The sequence below is a fragment of the Akebia trifoliata genome, chromosome 2, assembly GCF_017979445.1.
Source record: "Akebia trifoliata isolate Shusen 1 chromosome 2, ASM1797944v1, whole genome shotgun sequence".
Taxonomy (NCBI): domain Eukaryota; kingdom Viridiplantae; phylum Streptophyta; class Magnoliopsida; order Ranunculales; family Lardizabalaceae; genus Akebia; species Akebia trifoliata.
The window spans coordinates 7,987,722-8,013,591 of record NC_141376.1 but is presented as its reverse complement, the minus strand read 5'-3'; the positions used below and the strand labels follow the sequence as shown (position 1 = coordinate 8,013,591).

The window sequence follows — 25,870 nt, the reverse complement described above, 5'->3', positions numbered from 1 at the left end:
GTTAGGGACATTCAACCCATCTTACCTGCTTTGAAATGTTTAGTTATCATGTCATTAATATATTGTGTTGACCCGCATACAATCCAACCTGTATATAACTCATTTAATGGTTTATATGTATATTGTGGTGAAACTTGAATTATGTCTTGTGATAATTTATGTTAATGGTTGGTTGGTAGATACAGGTTATAATAATGGTTGACTCACAATTGTGTATATGGTTTTGTTTGGGTCATAATCGTGTCATGTTCACAGGTTAAATTTGTAAACCTGAATGTGACACATTCCAACATGTTTAACTAAATGGGTTTACATCGGTCGTGTTTGGGTTGGGTAAATTTTCAAAATACCCTTCCTCAACACGATACGGACATGACAAAACCGTATACATTGCCACCCCTATTTATATGGTCACGTGCATATATATGTCTAGGTCTGAGAAGTCCATTCATGTCGTATGTGCAAGGCCTTTCTTCCTGTGTTTTGTATTGGGCTTGGGTCGCCTCTAGGCCCAGTATAATTGGATTCAACTTTTAATGCTCTATCAGGCGTTTTCTACAGGACCAAGCAACATTGCCTTGTAACATATTGGTGTACTGCTGCTTACTTTGTACGAAGCTATTCAGATCGTTAGTAGAAGTTTTCTTCTGACGATTTCTCTATCATTATACCTTCTGATTGTGTTTTTTGATATGCCAATGGGTTAGTGATTAGTAATTAGTGGGTGAAGGCAGGTTATGAACCTACGTTGTGGTATCAACATTCCTGTTTTCTAAGCTATTTGCAAATCATGACCTACGCGTGTTGCACTAAGTGGAGACAAAGTAAGTGATGTGGTGCAAAGCTTCTTCACACAACCTGCATTGTCTTTCAAGTTCATTATCCCATAAAGATGGGAATGTGGGTGACGAAAATTGAGCAGTGTTTCTGCTAGCCATGGCAAACCAGCATCCCAAGGCACATACCATTGGATGGTCCTCAACATGCAAACCACATGGAACATCATATTGGTTGATCGTTTCTATGCTAAATTGTTATTATCTTCAGCTAAAAGACGGGAGTTGTCTTTTCTATCTCGCATACTTTACTACTAAAATACCCATAGATATGAGACCTGAAACATAAAGGTCTGAATTGCAATCCATCGTGATGTGATATAAAGACAATGATATAAAAGAAACTGATACTGCATCCTCTATGTTGTCTTCCGATGAAAAAACGTGGCAGCAAAAATGCTAATGATCCAAAATTACATTTCACGAATTTGGATATAATCAAAAAGGGAATGTAAAATGGTTGGGCAAAAGGGGGCATAAAAACTTTATTAAATTACTCACCCAACTGCTTGTATATATATATTTATTCTTCTTGATCTTGATCTCTTAGCCACTTTGTAGCAACCCATTTCTCCCCTTTAATTACCGGACAGCTCCCATGAAGTGACATCTGCACAAACATGCAACATATATGGTCACGGTAAGAGTTAGGAGAAAAAAAAACAGTACTAGGCAATTCGAGCCAGGTTGGAACCACCCCTAAAACTGAACCTTCAACTAAAACCAAACCCAAACTGAATTTATGATTTCCTTTCGGGTTTGGGTTGGGTTACTAACATAACAGTGAAATGAACTGTCAGCAATTGTTCAACCTGTAAGATACTTTTCATTAGGATATTCCTGAATGTGTTATGAAGATCATTCTCATAAAAAATCAGCCATTGATTCATCCCTGTGTGGACCCATGGTGATGAGTTACGTTAGATGCAACTTTCCATGAGTGATGTGCAAGGTCTTCTGTGTGTGTGTGTGTGGCAAAGTAAGGGGGGGGCGGGGGTAGATCAACTCTTTAAAATTTCAACTGAACCTCACTCAAGGAATGATTCCACTATCATCATTAGCTGATAGTAAGGAGAAGGTGGGGGGGGGGGGGGATTTGTCTTCTTTGTTATTATCATTTTCTCCCTTAATAAATTTTTTTTTCCTGAAAAAAATGGCCAAATTGTTGAATGTCACTAAACGCCCATTAGCTTATGTTCATTAGAAGTGCAGTATCAAACATATAAATTGTACAAATTTGTTCCTATCAACTTCCGTGGAAAAATATTAATAATTACTTTTGAAATACAAAATCCATAGATAATAATAACTGCATATGGAGGCCATCCCTGCCTGTACTTTTCCATGAAGTGAAGTTTATATCTAGCTAAGTTAGAGACTTCACCAAGAATCCATATCATGAGCTTGTGATACAACAATTTCAAATTGTAGCCATTCGATTAGTATTGTTACCATCATCGTTATTTTTTTAATTGTTTACTATTCAGTTATCTATTTATTTATTTTTTCTAATATTTTGGAAAATGTCCTACCATTCAAACCCACCTTGTAAACGCTATCTATAGGGAAAGAAAAACGAAAAGCACTAAGAAAAATTACCGGATCAATTGTACCATTTGGGAACAAAGAGTGAAATAGAAGTGCATCCCCTTGGCGTGGTTTCACCTTCAAACCAATACACTTTTTGTAATCATAGCTGCTGTCCATATTCAAGCCATTCTGCGCATCAACACATAAAATAACCAGCTATATTGATGTTGAACTGTTGAAAAGAAAGAAACAAAAGTTTCCTGATTATCTTACCTCAAAAGGAAACATAGTTTCACCACCTTCTTCAACATCAGATAGATACAACAAGAAGGAAGCCATCTACATGAAGGTTAATGGAGTTTGATGTTATAATTCTGTAGTAGTTATAAATTCGCAAATGACCAGATATTTTTGTTGAAAAACCAAGCATGTGAAAACTAATGTATGTATGTATGTATGTTTATGCCTCAAACTAATAAGGTTAGTAAACAATCATGCTTAGTATATACCCTTTGGTTCTTTTGCGGGCCATATTCATCTGGGTGGAATGCATCATAATGAGACAAATATCTCTGACCAACCTCATAACGCAGGACATTGAAAGCCTGCAACATGGTGATATCCTTGAATTATTTTACAAACACCCTGAAATAAAATGTTAACTACTTTTAAAGGCAGAAATAATTGAATAGTATGCCAATAACATGGTAGACGTCAGTGTAGTTAAGGGCGAAAGGCACACTTAAGGTGCAAAGGCCTCCTAATGCCTGAGGCGGAAGGCGAGGTGCACGCCTGAGTAAAGGCAGAATAAAATTATAAAAATTAAAAAATAAAATAGTGAAATGTGGTTTCTAGATATTTTATCATTATAACATGTATAAATGTGAGTTTTTACAAATAAGTTATATTCAACACTTCAAGAAGAAGAACGATCAATAGTAAAAGAAACAGTAAAGAGGTATAAGGAGAATAAAAAGAAGGGGAAAAAAAGAAGTAAAAGTAGGCTAACAACATGTGTTTTTTTGTTTTGTTTTTGGATAAGGGTCAGTAGTTAGCAAATGAAGTTGGGTTCAACATGTGTTGTTGTTGCTAAGGCAGAACAACAACTATGGTTATCAATGGGTGGGTTTTGGTCAGGCTTGGTTGAGCACTAACTAGACCCTAAAAAGATTGACACAACCTTAGACTAGTCCGATACCCTTATTGGGCTAAGTCAACTAAGACCAAACATGCTTGGCTAAATAAAAATCACCAAATGTAAAATTCAATATTTTTAATAGTAAAAAATTAAACTTTCCAGATAAATTTTATTTTGTATGTAAAAAGTATACAATAAAATCTGAAATTAGTTTCTTAATTAAATAAATTAATTCATTTTTAGAAAGGCGCATGTCTGGTGTGCCTTGCACCTTGACTAAGGCGTGGTCAAGGCACATGCCTCAGATAAACTGTCTCGTCTCACATGTATTAAAGTGCCTTCAGTACGCCCCGCATTGAGGTCCACCTAAGGCACTCGCCTTGAGTACACAGGAAGACATGCAAAAGACAAATTCCCAAAATTTGCAAAAATTAAGATACTGGTGGATTTCAAGATATAAGCCACAGGTGGTTTTGATTGGACCAAAAAGGCCAGAATTATTATTATTATTTTTAAAAGGAAGAGAAATGTGGTTCGATATTCTCATTGTTCCAAAGCCGTATCTATGCACTAGAAGTCATCATATTGCTTCACTATCTGCGACCTATCTCAACACCACATGTTCTCATGTGGCGGACATACTCCAACATCCTTATTCAGACATCTTAAAATATTATATAACAAGCTTTCAGTTATTAGTTATGGAATGTTTGTGTAATTTCATGCATATATAATGACAATAGTTCATATTTAAGAACTGTATTATTTGACAAATTGCATATATGGAATAAACTGCACAAACATGTTGGAAAGTGAATGTGCTGGGGTATGTGTTCTTGACACTTCATATCCATATCATCATCAATATACATATTGTGTCAAAGTTACACAGCTTCCCTGCACTTCATAAGAGCTGTCAAAAGCATATGAACCTCCCCAATGAAAGGAATCTGGATTTTGCCAAAGTTACCTCTCCATGATTCTTTGGAATCATTGTAGCCCTTGCAATTTTTTTCTCGATAAGGTCCAAGATTCCAGTTTTGTCTTCCGATGCACTGATAAATGTGCCTGAACTGTTTACCAAAAATGTAAAAGCTAACAGTGATCAACTTTCCTGAAATGCAGTGGACCAATCTCAAATCACAATACATTAAATAAGTCAAGGCATTCTCTGTTATTATGGCCACCTATCTGCAGAATCAACACTATGCATCACAACAAAATTAAAATAATAAACTCAATTCCTAAAAAAGACTAATATAAAAATTGAAACTAGGGTTAGAAGTTTAACATCTCACAAAGTTAATTTACAAGATATTAGGATGTGTAAAATGTGCTAAGAAAATAGCACAAAAATAGGAAGTACTGGCATTAAACTATCAATATGGCACAAAAGCATGTCTATTAGAAAGGTGAATGAAAATTTTCAGAAAAATGGCAAAGTGTGCTGCAACCCCGTCCAATTTACGGTATGGAGTTTGACCCGTTTGATTGATTTTAAGTAACTATAAACTCAAACATTAGGTTGACCTTCTTGAAAGGAAAACTATGAAAACACAAAAGCATGTCTCTAACGCTTTGGTAGTGGCAAGGGTGGGGCAAAATTTCATGTCTATAATGCTTCTCATTTCTAGGCTTTCTTGAAGCAATAACCCAAGTTTCACATCAACAAAATTAGTTTTATTGTTCCAGTATCACACAATATAGAAAAGTTCACACATATCACTAACTTTTTTTTTTTTTTGATAACCGGGTATCCCTGTAGGCAGTGGACCAGGCCCGTATATGGGCTTTGCCCAGTCCATAGACCATGGTCTTGTCCAAGGACTAGTCCCGGGGAACGTGCAACACATATCACTAATTGTTTTCACAAAAGTGGTATTTTCATTAATTTCTATACTTCCATCATATCAAGCCTTATCCCAAAATTTTGAGGTTGGCTGAATGAACCTTCTTCCTCCAGTCAAGTTTGTTTACTGAATGAAACAAATAATCAAGATTCAGGAGATGGCAAAGTTTTACATCAGGTACCAACCTGACGTAACCCTCCTCCTTACTCCAGGCTTGAAAGTGGCAATGTAATGCAAAAGTAAAAAAAAAAGACCATACAGGCAGATTTCTAAATCTCTATCTTTTACTAGACCAAATACATTCATTTCCCTCCCAAAATTTTGAACATTAGGAGAATAGGTCAGTTTCTAGAATACGTCAGTTGAGTATTTACTAAATGGAATTTTTAAGTTATAATTGAGTTAGAATAAAAGAAAAGTAATTCAGCACAAAAGATAGTATAGGATTCCTTGTAGTGTAAGAGGGTGTTTAGAAGTCAATGGAAGTTCGTCAGATTTCTTTAGGAGTTCTTTGACCTAAGGTAATGTGGAAAAGGTGGATAATGTCAATTCTCTCCTTTCTTATTATTATTGGTGGTTGAAGAAGCTTTGGGTAGAATGTTATCCAAAAAGGTTGAGAGAAGCAGGGTGGAGGAGTTTAATATTGAGGAAGGGTGATGCAATCGAAAATCTAGATCCCATGTGAAGATCAAAGAACATATTTGCAATCAAATGTCACCGGGCTTAGATATCTTTAATTTTTAACGGGCATGACTTCCTATTTTGATATATGATTGGAAAATTGTTAAACGTGTTGGAAAGCTAGTTCAGGGATCTAGAACAACTATTTCACAATTTTTAGGAGGATTATGATGTTTTGGATGCTAAGAATATATCGAAAATTTTGCTATATTAAAAGTAACAAAAATTAAAGGTATTGTAAGGAAATATTTATGTTATTTTAAATGAATGAATAGGATTTATTTCTTAGGTCTTAAGTTAGGTTCTAGGATTTTATTATCTCATAAATAGTTGGTTATGAGAACATGCAAATAGACTTGGTTAAATACCATTACTCTCCTCATATATGATATAACAAGTTCTACAACATTGACACTCCCCATTAACCTTCAGTATAGATATCAAGCAAAACCAGCTTATTACAAAAATCTTGAAACAATCCCTTACCCAATGCCAAAGTAAAACAATCTCCTAACTGATCTTCAGATTTTAAATAAGAGGCATCAATCTTCTTAATCTCCAACTTATCAAAAAAAAAATCCTTCTTAATCTCCACCTCATATAACAAACACTAGTATACTACAACATTAAAACCTATCCAAAAAAAAAAAATAGTAAGATTTAAAGCAAGGCATTAGAAGTGAGCATGAAGATACCACCAAATTTCATAGATAAACTTTATGATGCCAGCCTAAAGAAAATGAGGAAATATTGGTCTAAAGATATATGCATGGGTTATATTATGGAGTTCAAAATGATATAGCCCCATGATGAGCTAAGTTTATGAGAAATTGATCTTATTTCCCTGCAACTGTGATGAACCTCAATACAACTACAATTTACTGCTTCAGTTTTTATACTTTTGCTAGGTTATAGCATTTTATTAATAACTACATACAGTTGAAACTGGCTACACCCCATCCATTTAATGATTAAAATACAGAAAACCAGGTGCAAGGAAAAGTGAAAGAAGTTACCTAGTTCTTATTCCCTTTGTGTTCTCATTAGTTTCTCCCTTTCGCAAAGCCAACGTAGATGGTTTAAGTTCTTTCCTTACCATTTCAATTATGCTTAGACATTGTTCTGCATTTGCAAACCCAGGGTAATATACTGCACGAGGTTTCCAGCTCAAAACCTGCTTTCAAAAGTCAGAATAAAAATGTTGATGTAAGAATTGATATCAGGAAGAAAGAATGCAATCTAACTGTTGGAAAATAGTTGTCGGGTTATATGAGAATGAGATGATTAAGAACCATTTTAATTAACTTATTCCTTATTAAAGTTTGGTGAAGTTATGATTTATGAGTATGAACTTCAGTTTCCTTGGTGTTTTTTACTTTTCAGTGTGCTGGCATGCCAGAGACACTAAAATACCCTTAGCATTCATTATGTAAAACACAAGCATTTATTATGTCAAAGACTAATATATTTATAGAAGTATTGTTAACATTGATTGCTAAAGCATTTATTACAAAGAAAGTATTTAAATCCAAAGACTAAAATGTCCTTAGCATTATCTTGTAAAAGATCAACATACCCTAGTCTTATCCACTAAAAGACAAAATGAGCATAGGTATTATTGAAAAATGAATGTGGAGAAAAATGCTAACGTTCCCATTTCTATGTTAGGAATAATTGGTAAGTAAGATATTTAAACTTAAATATTAAGAGTTATTTATGTTAATTAGGATTTTTTGATTAGGCTTACTTTTTATATCTTATCTTAGTTGATGTAATCTCTATAAATACCCAATTAAGGTTCATGTAATGATCATCCGAGAATTTATCAGTAAACTCTATTTTTCTACAAAGCTCAAAGAATGATTTTCAAAATAAAATTCAGATCCGTCACCGCTACATTAAAACATGTATCACACAATTACAAATCAAATACAATGCAACATAACCGCAAGTCAACTGATCTATCAAGTGATTAGTAAATAAGCTCAAAGAACAAGATCGAGAACCTGTGAGGGGATTGAATCAACAAAAGAATCTCCAGTCTCACCATGCAACGAAGATTTGTACTCATGATCATCATTGACTAATTCTTGAATCCTCGATCGAGGACGAATGCCAGCGAAATCCTGCAAAGAATCAATAATCGAGTGGAAATCAACAGAGAATAGATCTGGATATCGAATTGGAAGAAAATGGAGAGAACGAAGATTGATACCTGAGAAAGAAGTATGGATCCGAAGAAACCAGCAAGGAAGAAAGCAGAGCAGAAGAGAAAGACGATTGGTAACCCTAGCTTCGTCCCTCGGCCCCAACCTCCTTTACTTTTGACTTTCATCTGTGATTCTCTCTTTCGAGCTTTAATTATGGATGGATTGAGAGAGAGAGACAGAGAGAGACAGAGAATAAATATAAGCTAATTTGATTGTCGTGCAAGTTCTGCTAAAAAGACCAATAAACGGCGGGAATTTTCTGTTCGAGTGCGAATCTACGAAGAAATGGCTTTGTACACTATTTGCCACTCTACGAGAGGATCCACGTTTCAAAATGCCATCCAAGTCCGCTTGATGTTTACTCAAATTGACGAAATTTTTTTGGGTTTTGCTAACATGTGTCCCACGTTATGTGCATTAAATATATAAGCATTTGACGATATTATTATTTTTTGAAAAATTCTTAAACAACATATGAGGGTCAAATCTACGAGCCCAAAGATTATTACAGGATATCAATTATCCTTTTCCATATTTTAAATACTTTCCTTGTATACAACTTAGTTGTCTCTTTCCATATTTTATATTGCACAGCTTACCTTCCTTATATATAGCTCAATTATAAGATAAATTATAAGTCTTGTTCCTTGTATTTAAACTCTTGTATTTCTTCTGTAAAGTATAAGAAAACATTCCAACAATTGTGCACATATGAACTTTGTTTCTTAATAACAATTGTGTACATATGAATTTTGTTTCTTAACAAAGATGGTGACATGTGTTCTTGAAGATACACATGATTTCGACTTATTAAGACACTTCGAATTTAAAATCCTGGGAAGGGCAATTTAAAGTTGATGGTAGAGGGAGGATGGGACAAAAATGTATAAGGTTAGCTTCAAGTTCAAGTTCAGTTGAGCTCAAAACTCTGGGAAAGTCATTGGATTTCGTTGTTAGAAAGTTATCAAGTCAAAAACAAATATTAATGAGTTTCTGACTTGAAAATTTGTATTTGATCTGTACTCGATTGATGTGGTAAGTGCACAAGGTTGTAGATCTTTTTTCTTTATACATCTTGAAGAAAAAGATCTATGATTTTATGCACTTGCCACATTGATCGAGTGAAAATTCTCAACTTAGAATATCACGATTTCAAAAAGACTTCTAAAAAGGATAATGATAGAGCTCGGAGAATTCACAAACATAAAAGAATCAGAAAGAAGATTGGGGATGTCCAAACAGAATGGATTTTTGCCTCTACAATACACATAAGGATTAGAGAGTATTTAATTTTATAAGAAATTCCTTTTTTTTAAGGCATATTTTATCCAAAAATAGATTTCTAAAGTGCATTTAAAGCACTTTAACGCGTCCCCTTAGGGCACAAGTTAACAAAACCCAAAAACCTTTGAGCCCCTGGTGTGCTTTATGAATTGAAAGAAAACCCCTCCTTTTACATGATACAGAGCACTGATAAATGTTGGAGATATCTGTGATTTCAAAGTGATAGCATGCCCCTTAACCTATCTTCTCCAGTAATGAAGATTAGAAATCACCAATCAAACCGAACTATAATTGAATTGAAGGTTAGAAATCACCAATCATCCTACCTTTTCACATGCCGGTCCACCAATGGACTGATCAGACACTAATGGGTCTACGAAGTATGAAATCCCAAAAAAAAAAAAAAAAGGATAAATGACACGTGGAATTTATTTGATGGAGGATCATCGAAATTTGATGTTCCGTGTTAACTTTGTCCATTCCTTAATTAGCATAATTTACTTTATAATGTAAGCGTGCATCGTCAGTCCATGCAAGCTGTCATCCTTAAGTTCATACTCTAGTACAATCTCAAGGTTCAGGGTCTGCACTTTGGATCTTGGGACAAGGATCTCACGGTTTGTCGACAAACATCTTTAGCCTTTATTTTGTCGAGAAAAATTCGGATTCTTGAAAGATGAAATAATTGCTCCGTGTAATCTTACCAACTCCACTAATAATACAAAATTAGAAGAATGTTATTGTATTGCGCGAACTACATAAAAAAAATATGTGCTCCGAATCTAGACCGTTCAATTTGATCTCTAATCTACACCAAACAGCTTATCGACTGTTTAGTCCACCAATCAATGGTCAGGATTATCGAGTTGGTAGAAACCCAACTTATTTCTTTATTTTTTAATAATTATTAAACATTAATAATTTAAATTAAGTGAACTTACACTTATATTCGCACAATCACTCAGTTTTAAAGCGACAAATATTCTCATGTGGCATGCACTTTACTGAAAAGTTTTGCGCACTAATCAAATTTTGCTGCATTTGCTTGTAAACAGTGTTAAGCGGAAAAAAACACATAAAAAGGGGAGAAAATGTACATCTAAATAAGGTTTTATTTACGTGTGTCCTTAGGATACACGTTTAAGTGCATTAAATACACCTTGAAAATTAAAATTCCTTTCAAAAATATCGTCAAATGCTTATTGCCAATGTGTATTTAATGCACCTAAATGTTTTTCGTAAGGACACAAACTAATAAGACCCCTCAAAATTTTGAAAGGAAAAAAATCACAAGTTCATCTTGAGAGTTGAATTCTTGAAAGTTCGACTATCTAAAGTTCAACTCACGAATGCTTGGGTGAGAGTTGATTTTAACTTTTATATTTGATTGACAGTGAAAGTTACTTTCAATCCTTTCAACGCACCCCAAGATTCAAGCTCCCCTTGTCGAGTGTGTTTTCACCCTTTTTTTTTCCTAAACTTTCAGAATCTCTAAGAGTAGAAGCACTTGGCTTCATCCCTACAATTAAAAACATAAAAAACCTAAACCACCAAAACGATTGAAAATTTGAATAAAGTTAAAAAAAATAAAAATAAAAATAAATAAAGATGGAGAAAAATAAAGAATCAGACAGGCAAGATAAAAAGAAAATGCTTCCAGTATAATCAGAAATTAGGGCATCAGTGACGAATTTCATCACCTAGGACGAATCAACACAAAGCTTCTTTTCAACCGATGCCACAGATTGAGACATGGCCGAACTTTTGGTTAACTTCACGTTTCTATTCACTGCTTATTTTAATTCCCAGAACATGCATGAACATTAGGTAGCTAGATCACTAGTATTTATTATAAATCTAAAGTGACGATCTTATTGATAAATTGTGATTTTTAATTTTACTTCTGACTTTTATATTTGAAAAGTACTTTTTATTTTATTTTATTTTAATCTTACTCGTAGGGTCGAAAGTACCCAAAATACTAAAGTATTTATTGACTTCTTCCCTGATTTTTATTTTTTTTTCTTTTGGATTTACTTCGACCAATTTCAGTTTTGTTTGTGAATTAAGGGCGCTTATGATTGCATGAAAATTCATTTTTCTATGGATTTTGAAAAATAAAAGTGGAAAACAGGTAGGATGGAAAACCAAAATTTCATTGTTTGGTTGCATCTGGAAAATACAAAAAAAAACAAAAAATAGAGGAAGGAAGGTGGGAGAGAGAGAGAGTGAGACAGGTGAACAGGAAGAAAATTATACTTTGAAAAACTTAAAAAGGATAAAATATAATTTGGATCTAAGCAGATACATTGATGGATCCATATCTGATCCGGATCAACTTTTTTTTCTCGGATCCACACAAGGAACCAAGCCCATAATTAAGACCCATTGGAGTGATTCTCGTAGACACTGTTTCGAGACTCAAACTCATACACACTTTTTCCACCAGAAGACCCCATCAGATGGTTCTTGGCTCATTTGGCCCAGTGTGCACAAACCATTTGGTGGCACGTGAGAAAAACATGTGACACGTGGTTGACGCAATCAAGCGTCTTTAACTCCACTCTTTGAGGGACACGTGTTCATTTGGGTATCATGTGCTCTGTATCAACACCGTGCAAACAACTACAAGCCACGCGTCACAAATTAAAATTCCCACTCCTTCACTCTAAACCACAGAAAAATAAACAAAACACCCCAACATTTGGATAACATTATAAGTAACCAACATAATTTCTCCAACCAATATTTCCATCCACGTAAACAATGCATGGTCCTTAAGAACCCCAAAAACAAGAAGAAAAATAATTAAATTAAAAGAGCTCATAAACCTTCTTTCCCCCAACTCCATTAGAGAAACAAAATAGAAAGAAGAAGAAGAAGAAATGCTTAGACTGCAGCATGTTTCTTGCAGTCTAATTCCTGATGTCAGACAACCAAGGATTACAAACAACTGTGGTTCTTGGGTCCTTCGATTTCGAACGGTTCGATATCGATCAAATTGGATTCGGGTTAAGGCTTTGAGAGACGAAACAAATGGAGGTGGAGGTGGATTCGCAGGACGGAACTGGGAAACTGGGTTGGAAATCGAAGTCCCTTTTGAACAAAGACCGGTATGTAACTGCAGAATTTAAGCAATATTTCATCTTTTGCTTTCGCGGCTCACTGGTAATTGAGTCTTAAAAGGATTAAATTTTAAATGATGTTTCTGTGCATAGGTAACATGGGTTTCAAGATTTTGCGGCAAATCGCCATTTGTTCCATGTTTCTGTTTATCTGTGGAAACTAAATTTGACATAATGTGAGATACACAGTGCTCATATGGTAACCATTGTTATAATCCATTATCAGGCTCTGAATCAATTTTCGGTCTCGTAATGAATTATTTGTGTTTATGTGTTCAGCACAAACAAAAGAATCAATTCTCGCAGTCAATTATTTCAAAATTGATTGGAACAGAAACTTAAAAACTATTAATGGAACGAGAACGAAAAAGTTAATTTTAGTTGTCAGAGTTGAAAGGACCAAACCATAACAAACATTCATAATAGAATGAGAATGAAAAAAGATTATTGTGCTGAAGAAATGTTTCTGCCACACTGGTTTTTGACCAAATCAATTCTGGAACCAGAATCAATTTTGACAGAAATGTAACTAATCGACCTTACTCGAACTAATAAAATATGAAAGATAAAACGACAGAATGGAAAATCCTGAATGATGATAAGTGTGTAATGATTTAGACAAGGAAGCTGTGAAACAAGCTTGTCCAAGGCTAAATTTCGCCCTCTATTATGAAATCTTCAACAGTATCTAGCAAAGTAGCTTTTCTCACTTGTGAAGTACCAGAGAAGCATTTCTAAAAGAGCCATGCTACAGTTACTGTACAGGACACTGCATTCAACACTGAGCAGATGTGGATGTTGTGCAGAATCATAGATTCTTTTCACTTGTATCTCGAGGACAATCATCTATGGTTCTTTGGGCACCTCCACGTCAGCTTAGTGTCAAACACAGTTTCCTGCAGTCACTCTAGGATTTTCCTTTCTTTAAAATATTGGAATTTAAGAAAATAAACCGGTTAAAAAGTGACCCTACAGAGTAGGGAGGAGGGATTATTCCCATTCTCCATATTCCATACTACCAAATAGTCTTACTCTAATCTTTGATTTTGTAACAGGTAAATGAATACTCATCTCTGAAAGATGGACCTTTATATTCATGGGGTGAACTGAGTCCGGGGCCTTTTTTCTTACGTCTGGGAAGCCTTTGGTTGGTTGCTTTCACAGTTCTAGGAGTACCAATTGCAGCCGCAAGCTTTAATCCTTCCAGGGTAAGCTGAAACAAAACATTTTCCCCTGTTAAGCAGATGGGAAAAAAATTAGTAGGATAAGATAACTATCGACATCTGGAGAGATAAGTTTCTCAAACTAAGAAGCAAGGAGATTGCATGTGTATCAATGTCCAACATGACTATGAGGTGTCTCACATGGTGCCTTTTAGATGCCCAATATGCTGAAAACGAATACACACATTATTATAATCTATTATTTAGCACATTTTTACTCAAAAAGTTTAAAATAAAAATGAGGGAAAGAAAAAATTCCTATATACCATAAGATAATAAAGGTATATTTCCAATATCGAACCATGGCCGTGTGAAAAATGACATGACTCTAGACAGAATTGAATGGAGGAATGGGATTCATTTAGCTGAACCCAAATCTCTGGGATAAAGCTTCGATGATGATGAAGATCAACTCTATTGTACTTAATAACTAAGAGGAAGAAAAAGCTTTGTCAACCCAGAAAATGAACTTAGTAAAATTAGAAACCAACAGTAATATCTTTTTCCCAGTTTCACATTAAAAGAGCATGTGAATTCCTAGATAAGTTCTTGTAAGTCATTTTTTTGGCCAATATTACAGATTTACTAAATCGTTGGTTCCCAAACCTTGCAGGACCCTCTAAGATTTTTGCTAGCTGCTGGGACTGGAACACTTTTTCTGGTTTCGCTAGTTGTCCTACGGATATATCTGGTATCTTCTGCTCAATATTACAGTGATACAATCAATTACTTATTTGATGATATGTGTATGTTTGTAGCAAAGATGTCCAATTAGAAATAATTAATCAGGGAAAAAGGCTTACCTACTAAACCTGCGATAAGAAAACAATATGGATAAGTGTGATGCAATGTCGCAAACGGACCAACTCCTCTCCATTAACCAGCTTCAATTGTATTTCTTGGTGACCTAGTTTTTGTTAATTCGACTACACACAATCTTACATGCACTGTGTTCATAAAAAAAAATGAGAGGAATACAAAAAATAATGTGGATTGAGGCACTAAGAGAAGTCCCAATAGAGATAGATGCCTTAACAGAAGATGTGGATCCAGATAGAGTTAAGTGTAGTCATATTGCCGAACATAATACTTGGGATAAGGCATAAAAATGTCAAAAATAATGATGATGGTTTCATTGGTAAATCTAGTACAATATTTGTATTCTTCATGCAGGGTTGGAGTTATGTTGGCGATAGACTTTTATCTGCAGTGATACCTTACGAAGAGACTGGATGGTATGATGGCCAAATGTGGGTAAAGCCCCCAGAGGTAAGTGCTTATGCCAAACTGTCCCAAACCCTTGGTTTTGTGTATCAAAATGATAGAACTGATTCAGTTATTTACAAAATTTATGATGAGAAACTTCAGAAAAAAAAAAAAACGCGATAGTTAATATCATCCTTATAATTGATTGGTTTCCTTCAAGAATTTTATTTTTACAAGGCATAGAACTTGAGCAGTTATCTTATTTTTTTTAATGTGCAATCTCTACATAGAAAACGTTACAAACTTTCATTTTGTAAAGATGAAATTATATTACTCGATCTCCATTGGAGCTCAATGAGTCTTTACTTACTCATTGTCATCTCAGCACCTAAACAAGTCAAACTTGAGCAGTTACTCATTTTATTAATGTGCAACCTTTATATAAAAAAGGTTAAAAATTTTCATTTTGTAAAGATGAGTAATATATACTTGATCTTCATTGGAGCTCAATGTGTCTTTACCTACTAATTGTCATCTCAGCACCTTAAGACAGATGATTACAAAGCAGTGAGCCCCGTTATAGATTGGGTAAATTACAGACATTTCCATAGATAGCCAGAAGTCTATGTAATTCTAAGACTATCAACAAGTAGAAAAATCAAGTAGCTATTGTTACTAGAGCATTCAAAGTATCTGAAGTGCAACTAAGCTAAAATGAACCAGCAAAATAAAAAACAGAACTGTTTGTTAGTGATCTTAGAGCCCCATAGGAATAACATAAGCATTTAGCTTGAGGTTCACCTTTGACTGTGAAAACGTAGATCTTAGGCAAAAACCGATGAAGGAACTATACATCATGGAAACCTAATAATTCTGTCCAAGAGACCACGCAACAGTAATAGAAGTTAAAACAAAAATATAAGGTTCTCAACAGGGAAAATTTGATCTCACAACAAACACATGTACATACAATGTATCTGACATAAGTTTGGGCTTTGGGCAATGTATGCTTCACACTTGTTTCATTACTTAATGTATCCCAGGAAGTATATTGAATAAGAACACATTCCTCGTAGTTCCTCTGATGATAATGTATTGTATATTTTTTTTTCCACCACAGGTCTTGGCTCGTGATAGGCTGTTGGGCTCTTATAAGGTACTCAAGATGTTTATGATTCACCCATTTCTTTGTGTTGCTTAGTGAAGGAGAAACACCCCACCCCCCCATGCACCCACCCACAAAAAAAAAAAGAGTATCTTCCATGGGAAACCGATTAACTTCAACAACATTCAATTTTTTTTCCTGCTCTGAATTTTTTTTTTTTTTCAACTTTTATTTTCTTTCACTTATCTTCCCTCAATCGAGTCAAAAAACTTTACTAACCTCAACATCCACCTAAAATTACAGCTATTCCTCAGTTCTACTCAAATCTTCACTTAAAACAAAACCTTGCCACTTATGCATTCATCTATCTTCATTTTCCATCAACTTTTCCATCTTTTTTGCATCTGCAGTCACCTCTGTAACTACTAGAAAGATACCGCCTTAGCTTAAACCATTAATCGATTTATATTATCTTGCCAAGTAGCACTCCAAATAGGGCAATTTTAATGATTCATGAGATTTACTCTAGTTTTTTTGCTTAAAAAAAAGTAGCAACTAGCAAAGAGAAAGTTATCTGGTTAAGCAAGACACAGACAGCAATCACTTACTTTACTTTTATTTTTCTTGTTCGGCCTTCCCATATTCTATAAAGAATGAAAATAGGTATTGTGAGCTTCAATCTATCAACTTTTTAAGATGAGGTCCTTTGAAATTTATGCATCTAGGTAAAGCCAGTCATCAAGTTGCTGAAACAAACTTTAGTCGGTACAGGCGCACTGCTCGTTTCAGCAGTGTTGTTATTCATCTTTGCTACACCAGTGGAGGACTTCCTTCAAACCACTTTTGCCTCAAAAGCAAACCAATCAAATGTTACAACTTATGGGAGTAGTGCAAAGTCCAATATAAGGTTCAAAACTTTCACACAAAAAAATTAATTTTCTTTTAACTGAAGATCTTCAATTAACTATTTACCTGATTTTTTTTTCTTCTTTGTGAATCTTGTTGAAACCATAGGAAGGAGGAGTTGCTAAGATTGCCAGTGGAGGTGAAGGGAGATGACAATCTAGCAGCAGCTGCTGCAGAGGCTGCTGACGGGAGGCCAGTTTACTGCAGGGATAGGTTCTATCGTGCCTTAGCGGGTGGGCAGTATTGCAAATGGGAGGATCTACTCAACTAATGCAACAAATAGATAAAGATCATTCTCTGTCAGAAATGTAAACAGGGCTCACATTGAATGCATTAAAACTGAAGATTTCAAAATATCAACAATGTTATTTTTTGCAACCAACTACAAACACCAGCTATAAAGAAATATATATAGAAGAAAAAAAATATGGAGACGGAAAAGAGATTATTGCGATGGAATAAAAAATATTTACAGCAATTCTTCATAGTAATGATTCAACGGGGCAAAAAGAAAAAAAGTGAAGTTTTAAAAGAGGCTTGAAACTTTTTACACTAAGAAATACAAGATTGCACCGATGAAGCAGCAGAACTTTAAGCATGGAATCCCACTTAGCAGTACAATTGCTAGTGCCAGGTGAATGAACTACTGAAGAATAGGTTTCCCCTTTGATCTCTCTCCGAATAGGTTTCCCCTTTGATCTCTCACCGAATCATTGGATGAATTTGTAAATACATGGGTTATCACCTGTCTAATACCCAAGTAGCTCTGGCAGGAAACACCTTCAAGAATAATTGTAGTATGAGCGGCTAACTTCAAGTTAAGATGTCCTGAAGCAAGGACTAACATTACCAAATAGGTATATAACTCTACCTATTGCAAGTCATCATCACGGAACCTGGTAGGAGCCGCTCGTATTGATAGTATCTGAAGTAGTAGTGGGGGATCATTTTGGCTTCTCGTGACATTCACTGTTGGGCCATTTGGCTGCGTGTCATTCATCGCTGGGGATCTTGTTGCCATTTCTCATCCCAGGAGGCCCATCTTATAACTTTTTAAACAAGTTTCTTGCACCACCGGAGAATACTAAAAAGTTTCGGTTCAACAATATTCCTAACTGTCCGTTTCCTTCGTTTTGCATCTTCAAGGTCTAGAGTTCTATAACCAAGAGCTAGTAAATACATCGCTGGATGGAGTCTCCTGCACATAATGCAAGACATCACTAGTGCTGTCCCTGTGTGGGTAATAGACCAGCAAGCATTGAAATTTCAACTAGTGTCTAAGAAAATCCTACACCCCAGAACTTCTAATTGGATATGACATATATATAGCATTCAACAGCCAAAATTGGGAGCCAAATTTTGACCTATATGGCTAAAAATTTCGGAATGGGCTGATTTTTTGTGAGGATGAATGGATGATCTCTATGGTGAGGAGATCATCCTCACAAAAAAATCAGCCCATTCTGAAACTTTTAGCTCATATGGGACAAAACACTTTGGCTATGTTATTGGCTCTTGAAACACTATATATATATATATATATATATAGAGAGAGAGAGAGAGAGAGAGAGAGAGAGAGAGAGTTATCACCAAAAAAACAGAAAGAAAAGAAATACGAGACACTATTACTCGAGTGAAGCTTTGAAAGGCTGAGGATTGAACTAAGGCCAGTAAGAAATGGGCAACCGAGTGGACTTACTTCTCAGGCTGTTCATTTGCATCAAAGCCATCCCAGTGCCTTTGCGATGGAACTGCCCTACCTTTCTTATCTTGACCAAATGTTTCAACATACCAACCACCGATATCATGCATACCACAACGAGGTTCAAACAGCCAAAATCTGCACATCAAACATAAACCAGTCAGGACATCAAGAAGTTCAGAAGATAAGAGTGGTAAAGGATATAGAGTTGGGAAGATATATCAAAGGGTTAAAATCTAAGCCTAGAGGAATGCCTCAGTAAATTTAAAAACCAAGATGCACCAACCAAGAGGGTATAATAAATAAGATGAACTAAGACAAACAGACGAAAAAACTGAAACATTGGCCTAGGGTATTGTCCTGGAGGCCAAAAGAGATCTCGGCAAGAGGTTCCAAGATGGGATGATACTTTTAACAAGGGTCATATGACATATGGTATATCTATAAGTACCTCATATGATCTATGATTCATATATCACAAACCATTATGAACCTGAATTTGAGAATGTCTGAACTATTCATGTATCAATTAAAGATTAGGATGGAAAACATAAAGACATCAGAAAACCAATTTAGTTATATGCCAGTGAGATCAACCACTGAAGCAAGCTTTATAAAAACGTTTAGGGAAAAGCAGAAGAATCTTCAGATGACTTTTATTGACTCGGAAAAAGCATAAGACAAAATGCCTAGATAATTAATTTGTTTGGTGTTAGGAACAAAGGTGCCCCAAACAAAAAATATGAACATAATTAAATACATGTTTGAGTGAGATGTGCCTAGCATGAGAACAAACGGAGAGGAAACTAGTGAGTTCTCAGTTACGTTTACCTCAAGGATCGGCTCTGAACCCACATCTATTTGCTCTAGTTCTAAATGAAGTAACTAAGCATACACAATAGCAGGTCCCTTGGTTTATGCTATTTAGAATTCCTGATTCTATAATAAGTAGAATCGAGACAGACTATATAAAATCAAATTTTGGTAATGACAAACATAAAGATGAAAGGTCCAAAAAATTGATGACCAGAAATACCCAAAGGCTATCATTTATGTTACCTTGGTTCTATTATCCATAAAGATGGAGAGATTTGGGAGGATCTATCCATAGAATTATTGTTTAATGGTTAAACTGAAGGTATGTTTCTGGAGTGTTATACAGTCAACACATCCCAATCAAACTAAAAGAAAATTTGTATAAAAAGGAAGTAAAATCAACCATGATTTGTAGAACTGAATTCAGGGAAATCAATAATAAAAACAATGTGCTTTGGTTGAGCATAACAGAGATGAGGATGCTAAGATGGGTGAATTGAAAAACAAAGAACAATAAAAAAAATAGAAAATGAACATATTCAGGAAAATACAGGAGAGGAAAGACAGTTGAGATGGTTTGGTCATGCATGGTGAGGACCGTTTAAAAACTCAGTATAGGGAGCAACTAGGCCAGCTCCTAAACAATGTCAACTTGGATACAACACAAACAAAGTCTTTGTGAGTAGTATTAATAGGCATGTCAACAGAACAAACAAAGTCTTTGTGAGTAGTATTAATAGGCATAACTGAGCCAACCAAAGATCAATAACCGAAGCCATTTAGACTCGAATGAGTGTTTTAACCTCGCTCCATCTTATTGTCATAAATGAATCCATGCAAGTAGTGTCAGGGAAGGCTCATATGTTTTTGAAGAGTATAAGGGAATAGTGTTAGTTTATTTATGTCTAATGAACCTTCCACTGCCAGTAATTAGTCAAATAAGAAAAGAATGATCCTTATTGGAAAAAGTGAAGAATATGCATGGAAAGTTTGTAGTCACAGAGAGAGAGAGAGAGAGAGTTACTTGCTAGGAGGTAACCGGGCTCTGCTGCATCTACATTCACAGACAGAACCTTCATCTTCAACTTGAAACCAGTGCATGTGTTTCACCTGAAAAAAAAAAGTGAACCATAAATGTCAATGGAAGGACCATTTTGTCACAAATAAACATTAATAAATAGAAGTATAAGATGACACTGCTGCAGATCATTTTTTAGTGAATATGGAAGACAAATAGGCCACATAAATATGAAGTTGACAGCTGTCAAATATTTTTTACTCCATGTTAGGGTTCAAATATTTATTGACTTCCAATTTAACCTACTTATCCATCCACAGAAATGAACAGGAGAAGATTACGTAGAGAAATACCGATCAAAAAGAAGGGAAAAAAATTTATGTACAGAAATTGTAGCATGCTGTTGAAGTTTGGGTCCTATCAAAATAGATATACCAAAACTTATCAAGAAAAATAAAATTGGGTCCACTTGAAAAATAGTCAACTGATTTTAAACCTCCAAGAGCACCAAGAAGGGGGAAAAAGCAAATCTCAGTGAGAACAAGATGTTCAAACTTCTTTAGAATTAACATCTTCAGAGACCCAACCGAGTTGTACCAATAAGTAGTTACACCGCATGAGATTGGTTTCAATATTATCTACATAAAATAAGGAAAGAACCATTAACGGCTATTCAAGGACAATCCATCATAGAAGACAATGCAAAAAAAATATTACTAACAGTCAAGAAAACAAATATAACTGGAAAGGCCCATATATCAAGCAGGGATCAAAGATGAAAAGCGTAGATATTGAGGAGAGCAATTATACAAACCAGCAACGTTCTATGTTTCAGAACCACATGAGTTTTTGTGCCGATGTCATCATAGACAAAGCAGGACCCTTCTTCTGCGTTGGTCCCTAATCCAGTTATTGTTCCCAATAGACTCCTTGATCCAACAGTACTGCCCGAAATCGAGTTCATTGGACATTCAGGTGAACTAAGAAAAACATGTATGTGATCTTGAGAATCTTCGTTTTGAATTCCATTACAAAAGCTTTTAGGAGGGATTCTACTAGCCACAGCAACCACTCTTCCAGAAATATTCAATTCTAAATCTTTATAAACATCTGATGCACAATCCAAATGATGTTTGACGTTTATCTGTGGCATTCCTGCATTATTCAATGATCCAGAACTCATGTTGCTGCTTACATTCTTAACATATTGACAAAGGCCGGAGCCCACAGATGTAAAAGAGGTTAATTTTCCACAGCATGCATTTGATAATTCAGGAAGCTTATTGACAAGGCATACAATCCCAAAAAGATAGCGGCCTGAAACTAAGTGAAGCACCTCAGGAGTTCCATTTACAGACCTCTCCTCAGCTTCAAAAGAGTCTGGAAGAAGATCCATGGACTCGATGACAGGACCGTAATATGCCGCATGTATAGCTGAATAAAATTCTCCCTCAAGTTCATCAAAATAACCTGAACCAACCAACACCTTCTTCTGTGACAAAATGTCGTTGATAGCAAATCTATACCATTTTAACCATTCGACGACTTCCATCTGCTTTGACATAGTTATATGAGATTCATAGGTGTACAGAGATGAACCTTGTCTGGAATGCTTCAGCACGACCTTTCTTTGAGAGAATAGATGCCTATCATAATGGACTCTCTTCTCAGAATCTGAAAGAATCTGCAGCCCGATGGATGAAACAACTTGAAGTCACCACTTCTGCTTTTTGTATCATTGTGTGCCATGAAATTATATATGAAGTTTACACCCGTGCACATAAAACCAGTGCATCGATGAATGGGATGTTAATGACAAAAGAAATCTTCCAAGATAATAATTCACATGAAACTGAAGGCAAACAACAGCATATAAAGAAGATAATAATGTGAATGTGTTCAAACAAAAAAGGTGAAAACAGAACATAACTAACTCATTATAAAAAATCAAATATGGATGATACTGGATAATGAAGCCAGTCTCCTCACATTACAACAAACTGAGCAGACTATGCAGTTTTCAGAGCCATGTCGTTATTTTATTTATTTATTTATTATTATTATTTTTGTTGGGGGGGGCAAGTCTTATTCAAGAACCAAAGTTCAGAGGAAACCCAAACATATATATGTGTACAAACATTCTGTAGAAATTAGAAATCACAACCTCTAGGCTTGCAATTGTGCTATGAAAAAATTCAAAAAAGGGCACAAATAAGGTTGCATGTTTAATTTTAGCATGCTAACCATTTTACTAATATTCCCTTGAAAGCGAAGATCTTCAAAGAGGGAAAGACAATTGTTCAGTTAGTATCTTCATTTCTCAACGGAGCTTTAATGAAAATGTGTTTGTTAGTTAGATCATGCATCATCTAGAATTGTTTGCCATTAGGTGCCCAAGAAGCCTCAAACATGTAAAAAGTAATGATAGAAGGAATGCTCCAAAAAAGATGAATTAAAACCCATGCCAGGGCCATGAATCAATAGCCATGAACATGATTAAGGATAAAAAAATTGTTCTACTTTTTTCTCTATCTTACTTCATTTGAATACGGTCTGCTTGACCTTGGGCTTGTACGTTTCCTTTTTGTCTCTTTAACAAGAAAATTTCTTTACAGAGTGGTGTGTGGTGTAAAAAAAATGAAATTGTACTACGTTTCTCCCCAACGAAATCACAACTACCCAAGTATCCATTACTTCTTTGCTCTAAGAAATATCGAATTCTGTCATCGGATCCAAATTGCAAGATTTTGAAAGAATCCAATCGAATACTCCAAACTCAGCTAAGTTACTCGAAAAATTTTAATTTTATACTTTAAATTTTCCAACAGAAATATCAATTTTCTCAACCTTAGTTCTTAGTACTTAGTTCTTGGTTCAACATAAGTTTTCTCTCTAGAAGGTTACAGTGAGCGCATCTCTAGTCATCTGAAACTCAAATGCAGTCTCCCACATTAGACTCATCTCCATTCCCAAATTTTAATAATAGAATCTACAAAAAAATTCCATCAAATCCAGAAACCAATTCAATTGAAAATTACAGAGTAACTTCCAGACTCGAAATCAAACTTACATTTCTTCAAAATTTGGGAGAAACAAAGAAAATACCTCATAAGCTGCAAGGATTTGAACGAATCGTTGAGAGATGATTGGATCAGTGGAAGAACCTAAGAGGTCTGGATGAGTTTCTTTGGCTAATTTGCGGAAAGAAGCTTTGATTTCAGCGAAGCTGCTGGTTTCTGAAACCCCTAAGACATCGTAAGCGTTTTTTCCCGCGAAATCGTTTGCAGACGAATCCGAATTGAAATTGCGTTTCAAAATTAAAATCGATAAGAGAGTAGTGGTTCCACTTCCAGCACAGAACGCCATTTTGATTTTGATCACGAAATCTGTAATCGATGTCTCTCTCTCTCTCTCTCTCTCTCTCTCTCACTCTCTTTGATAAATTTAGATAAAAGACCTTGTGAAATTCTATTATTGTAATAAGGCCCGTGGAATAAATAAATAATAAGAAATTTTAAAGTTTTTTAGCAATTAATGCACATATATACATCTAAAGAGTCGACATCCCATACAGTGTCCCGTTTCTATAGATAAGATAGGTGTCTACGTGGCATAATTTGATTAGGAAACAAATATAATGGGCTGCGTAAACTGCTTGATCAGTAATTAGAGGTGTTTTAAACACCAACTAAAGTGTACCATGTAGACACCTGTCTTATTTTATAAAAACGTACACTGTATTGGATCCTAAGTCATATCTAAATCATCTCAAATATTTTTTTAAAATCGTGATAATCTCACACTCAATCAACTCCAGTGACAGGACAACTTCGGAACCGTAGATTCGTATGCTTTGGGATACAAAATAACACTTCCCCATAAAAATGCGTATCCCAGGGGAATCATATATCTTGAGAAATATAGATCTATGATTCCCAAATTTGTCATGTCGGAGAGTCGATTGAGCGTGCCGCATGAGGTAACCTGATTGCCATGACTCTTTTTTGAGTTGTGATAATCTGCCTATCCCAAGTGACAAACTCAATCAGTTATCTGTCGTGATAAGTTTGAAAATCATAGATATGCACTCCTCGGGATACACAATTCCCTTAAGATACACTTTTTTATGTGGAAGTGCAGTAGTGTATCCTGAGGACCATAGATTAACAATTCTCGAACTTGTCTCGTCGGGGTAATCGATTGAATTTGCCATGTGGGGTAGACAGATTATCATGATTCCTCGCTTTTTTATTGTTTGTTTTTTTTTTCTTCAAAAATATGCAATAACTTATACCATAACTCAATCATAAATTTGAAAGAAAACTTATATGAAATGATTTGAGAATAACCTCTATTTAAAAAAAAAATTGTATAGAAATCGTGTGACTTGTTTTCTTAGACGAGTGTTGGGGTATGAATTTACTGTTGGCTTAAATAATTCAATTCGAGGGTCAATGTAATACGAGAGACCTTTTGAAATGATTCGAACAAATGCAAATAAGATCATTAACGACACCATTAAGAGAAAAATGCATACATTGATAGAAGAACCCATGAGATTTTAGACCCTTCACAAATTATTGGAGTTTTCTCTCATCTCTAATTTCTTATTTTTGTTATATCTTAATTTAGGAAAATGTCGAAGTAACATCGAAATTTACATCGTTTCAAACATTGCCAATGTGAATGTGTTTATAGAACCATAGATGCATGCTTTTCATTGAGATACGAGTGAGAAGTATATATGGTTATGTGCACACCAATGTCTCAAATCATGTCAATTTCAATGTTACTCCAGCACCACTCCGTAACTTATCAAATAACTTGGAACAAATCCTTGCCAGTCCGATTTTTCTCTAGTTCTCTATGACTATCATAAATGGTTGAATGTGTGCCACGTAATCAAGTCAATTATGCGTTTAAATTTAAGAATTCAATGATTGTCCATTCTTAAACACTTGGTTTGGTTTGGATGATAATAAATAAAAAGTTTTTTTTTTTTTTTTTCCTGTGTTTTCAAATATGATCAAAACCATGAGTATAAAGGGATTGAATGCTATTTATTTATTTTTATTTTCCAATGTGATGTTTTGCAGGACACTAAACCAAATCATGTATTTGGACAACATCAACTTATTCATAAACTTAATAATTTATTATTCTAAGCAACACAAAGCTCTTCAATTCTTTCCTCCACCATGACCTTTATCGATTTCATAGCCAGAAGTAGAACCAAAACC

The 25,870-nt window shown here is 35.0% G+C and overlaps 3 protein-coding genes across 8 annotated transcripts; 1 reads left to right on the top strand and 2 right to left on the bottom strand.

Moving 5' to 3' along the window:
• Positions 1–1,152: 1,152 nt before the first annotated feature.
• On the bottom strand, positions 1,153–8,622 carry LOC147409288 (2-oxoglutarate (2OG) and Fe(II)-dependent oxygenase superfamily protein). The gene is made up of 8 exons (XM_086427250.1): positions 8,251–8,622; positions 8,042–8,161; positions 7,052–7,209; positions 4,475–4,577; positions 2,876–2,971; positions 2,640–2,705; positions 2,436–2,555; positions 1,153–1,446 (listed from the first exon to the last, which is right to left on the bottom strand). The coding sequence occupies exons 1-8, from the start codon at positions 8,368–8,370 to the stop codon at positions 1,360–1,362; spliced, it is 870 nt and encodes a 289-aa protein (XP_086283376.1). The 5' UTR covers positions 8,371–8,622; the 3' UTR covers positions 1,153–1,359.
• Positions 8,623–12,281: 3,659 nt separating this feature from the next.
• Positions 12,282–17,476, top strand: CGLD27 (DUF1230 family protein (DUF1230)). The gene is made up of 7 exons (XM_086427242.1): positions 12,282–12,642; positions 13,710–13,862; positions 14,491–14,568; positions 15,051–15,146; positions 16,204–16,239; positions 16,914–17,095; positions 17,203–17,476. Exons 1-7 carry the CDS (start codon positions 12,415–12,417, stop codon positions 17,363–17,365), a joined length of 936 nt encoding a protein of 311 aa, XP_086283368.1. The 5' UTR covers positions 12,282–12,414; the 3' UTR covers positions 17,366–17,476.
• LOC147409286 (Chaperone DnaJ-domain superfamily protein) lies at positions 15,246–24,072 on the bottom strand. Of its 6 annotated transcripts, none has more exons than XR_015173241.1 (6): positions 23,736–24,071; positions 21,445–22,314; positions 20,637–20,722; positions 18,794–18,934; positions 17,966–18,292; positions 15,246–17,874 (listed from the first exon to the last, which is right to left on the bottom strand). XR_015173241.1 is itself a non-coding variant. In XM_086427221.1 (6 exons), the coding sequence occupies exons 1-6, from the start codon at positions 23,994–23,996 to the stop codon at positions 18,148–18,150; spliced, it is 1,374 nt and encodes a 457-aa protein (XP_086283347.1). In that variant the 5' UTR covers positions 23,997–24,072; the 3' UTR covers positions 15,246–18,147. The 6 variants fall into 6 exon arrangements, 4 of the variants coding, with proteins under 4 accessions (XP_086283347.1, XP_086283357.1, XP_086283344.1 ...); XM_086427221.1 differs by having other exon boundaries at positions 15,246–18,292; positions 21,445–22,100; positions 22,230–22,314; positions 23,736–24,072; XM_086427231.1 differs by having other exon boundaries at positions 15,246–18,292; positions 21,445–21,785; positions 22,230–22,314.
• Between the last annotated feature and the right edge of the window lie 1,798 nt (positions 24,073–25,870).

Excerpts from the sequence above, each read along its gene's own strand:
- CGLD27 (XM_086427242.1), top strand. The coding sequence starts at position 12,415 with ATGCTTAGACTGCAGCATGTTTCTTGCAGTCTAATTCCTGATGTCAGA. Across the intron at positions 15,147-16,203 it reads TGTGGGTAAAGCCCCCAGAG|GTCTTGGCTCGTGATAGGCT; the intron begins GTAAGTGCTTAT and ends TTTCCACCACAG. Across the intron at positions 17,096-17,202 it reads AGTGCAAAGTCCAATATAAG|GAAGGAGGAGTTGCTAAGAT; the intron begins GTTCAAAACTTT and ends TTGAAACCATAG.
- LOC147409288 (XM_086427250.1), bottom strand. The coding sequence starts at position 8,370 with ATGAAAGTCAAAAGTAAAGGAGGTTGGGGCCGAGGGACGAAGCTAGGG. Across the intron at positions 8,162-8,250 it reads GATCCATACTTCTTTCTCAG|GATTTCGCTGGCATTCGTCC; the intron begins GTATCAATCTTC and ends GATTCTTTGCAG. Across the intron at positions 7,210-8,041 it reads TTGATTCAATCCCCTCACAG|GTTTTGAGCTGGAAACCTCG; the intron begins GTTCTCGATCTT and ends TTTTGAAAGCAG.
- LOC147409286 (XM_086427218.1), bottom strand. The coding sequence starts at position 23,996 with ATGGCGTTCTGTGCTGGAAGTGGAACCACTACTCTCTTATCGATTTTA. Across the intron at positions 20,723-21,444 it reads TGAAACATAGAACGTTGCTG|GTGAAACACATGCACTGGTT; the intron begins GTTTGTATAATT and ends TTTTTTTTTCAG. Across the intron at positions 18,935-20,636 it reads GCCCGGTTACCTCCTAGCAA|ATTTTGGCTGTTTGAACCTC; the intron begins GTAACTCTCTCT and ends TTTGATGTGCAG.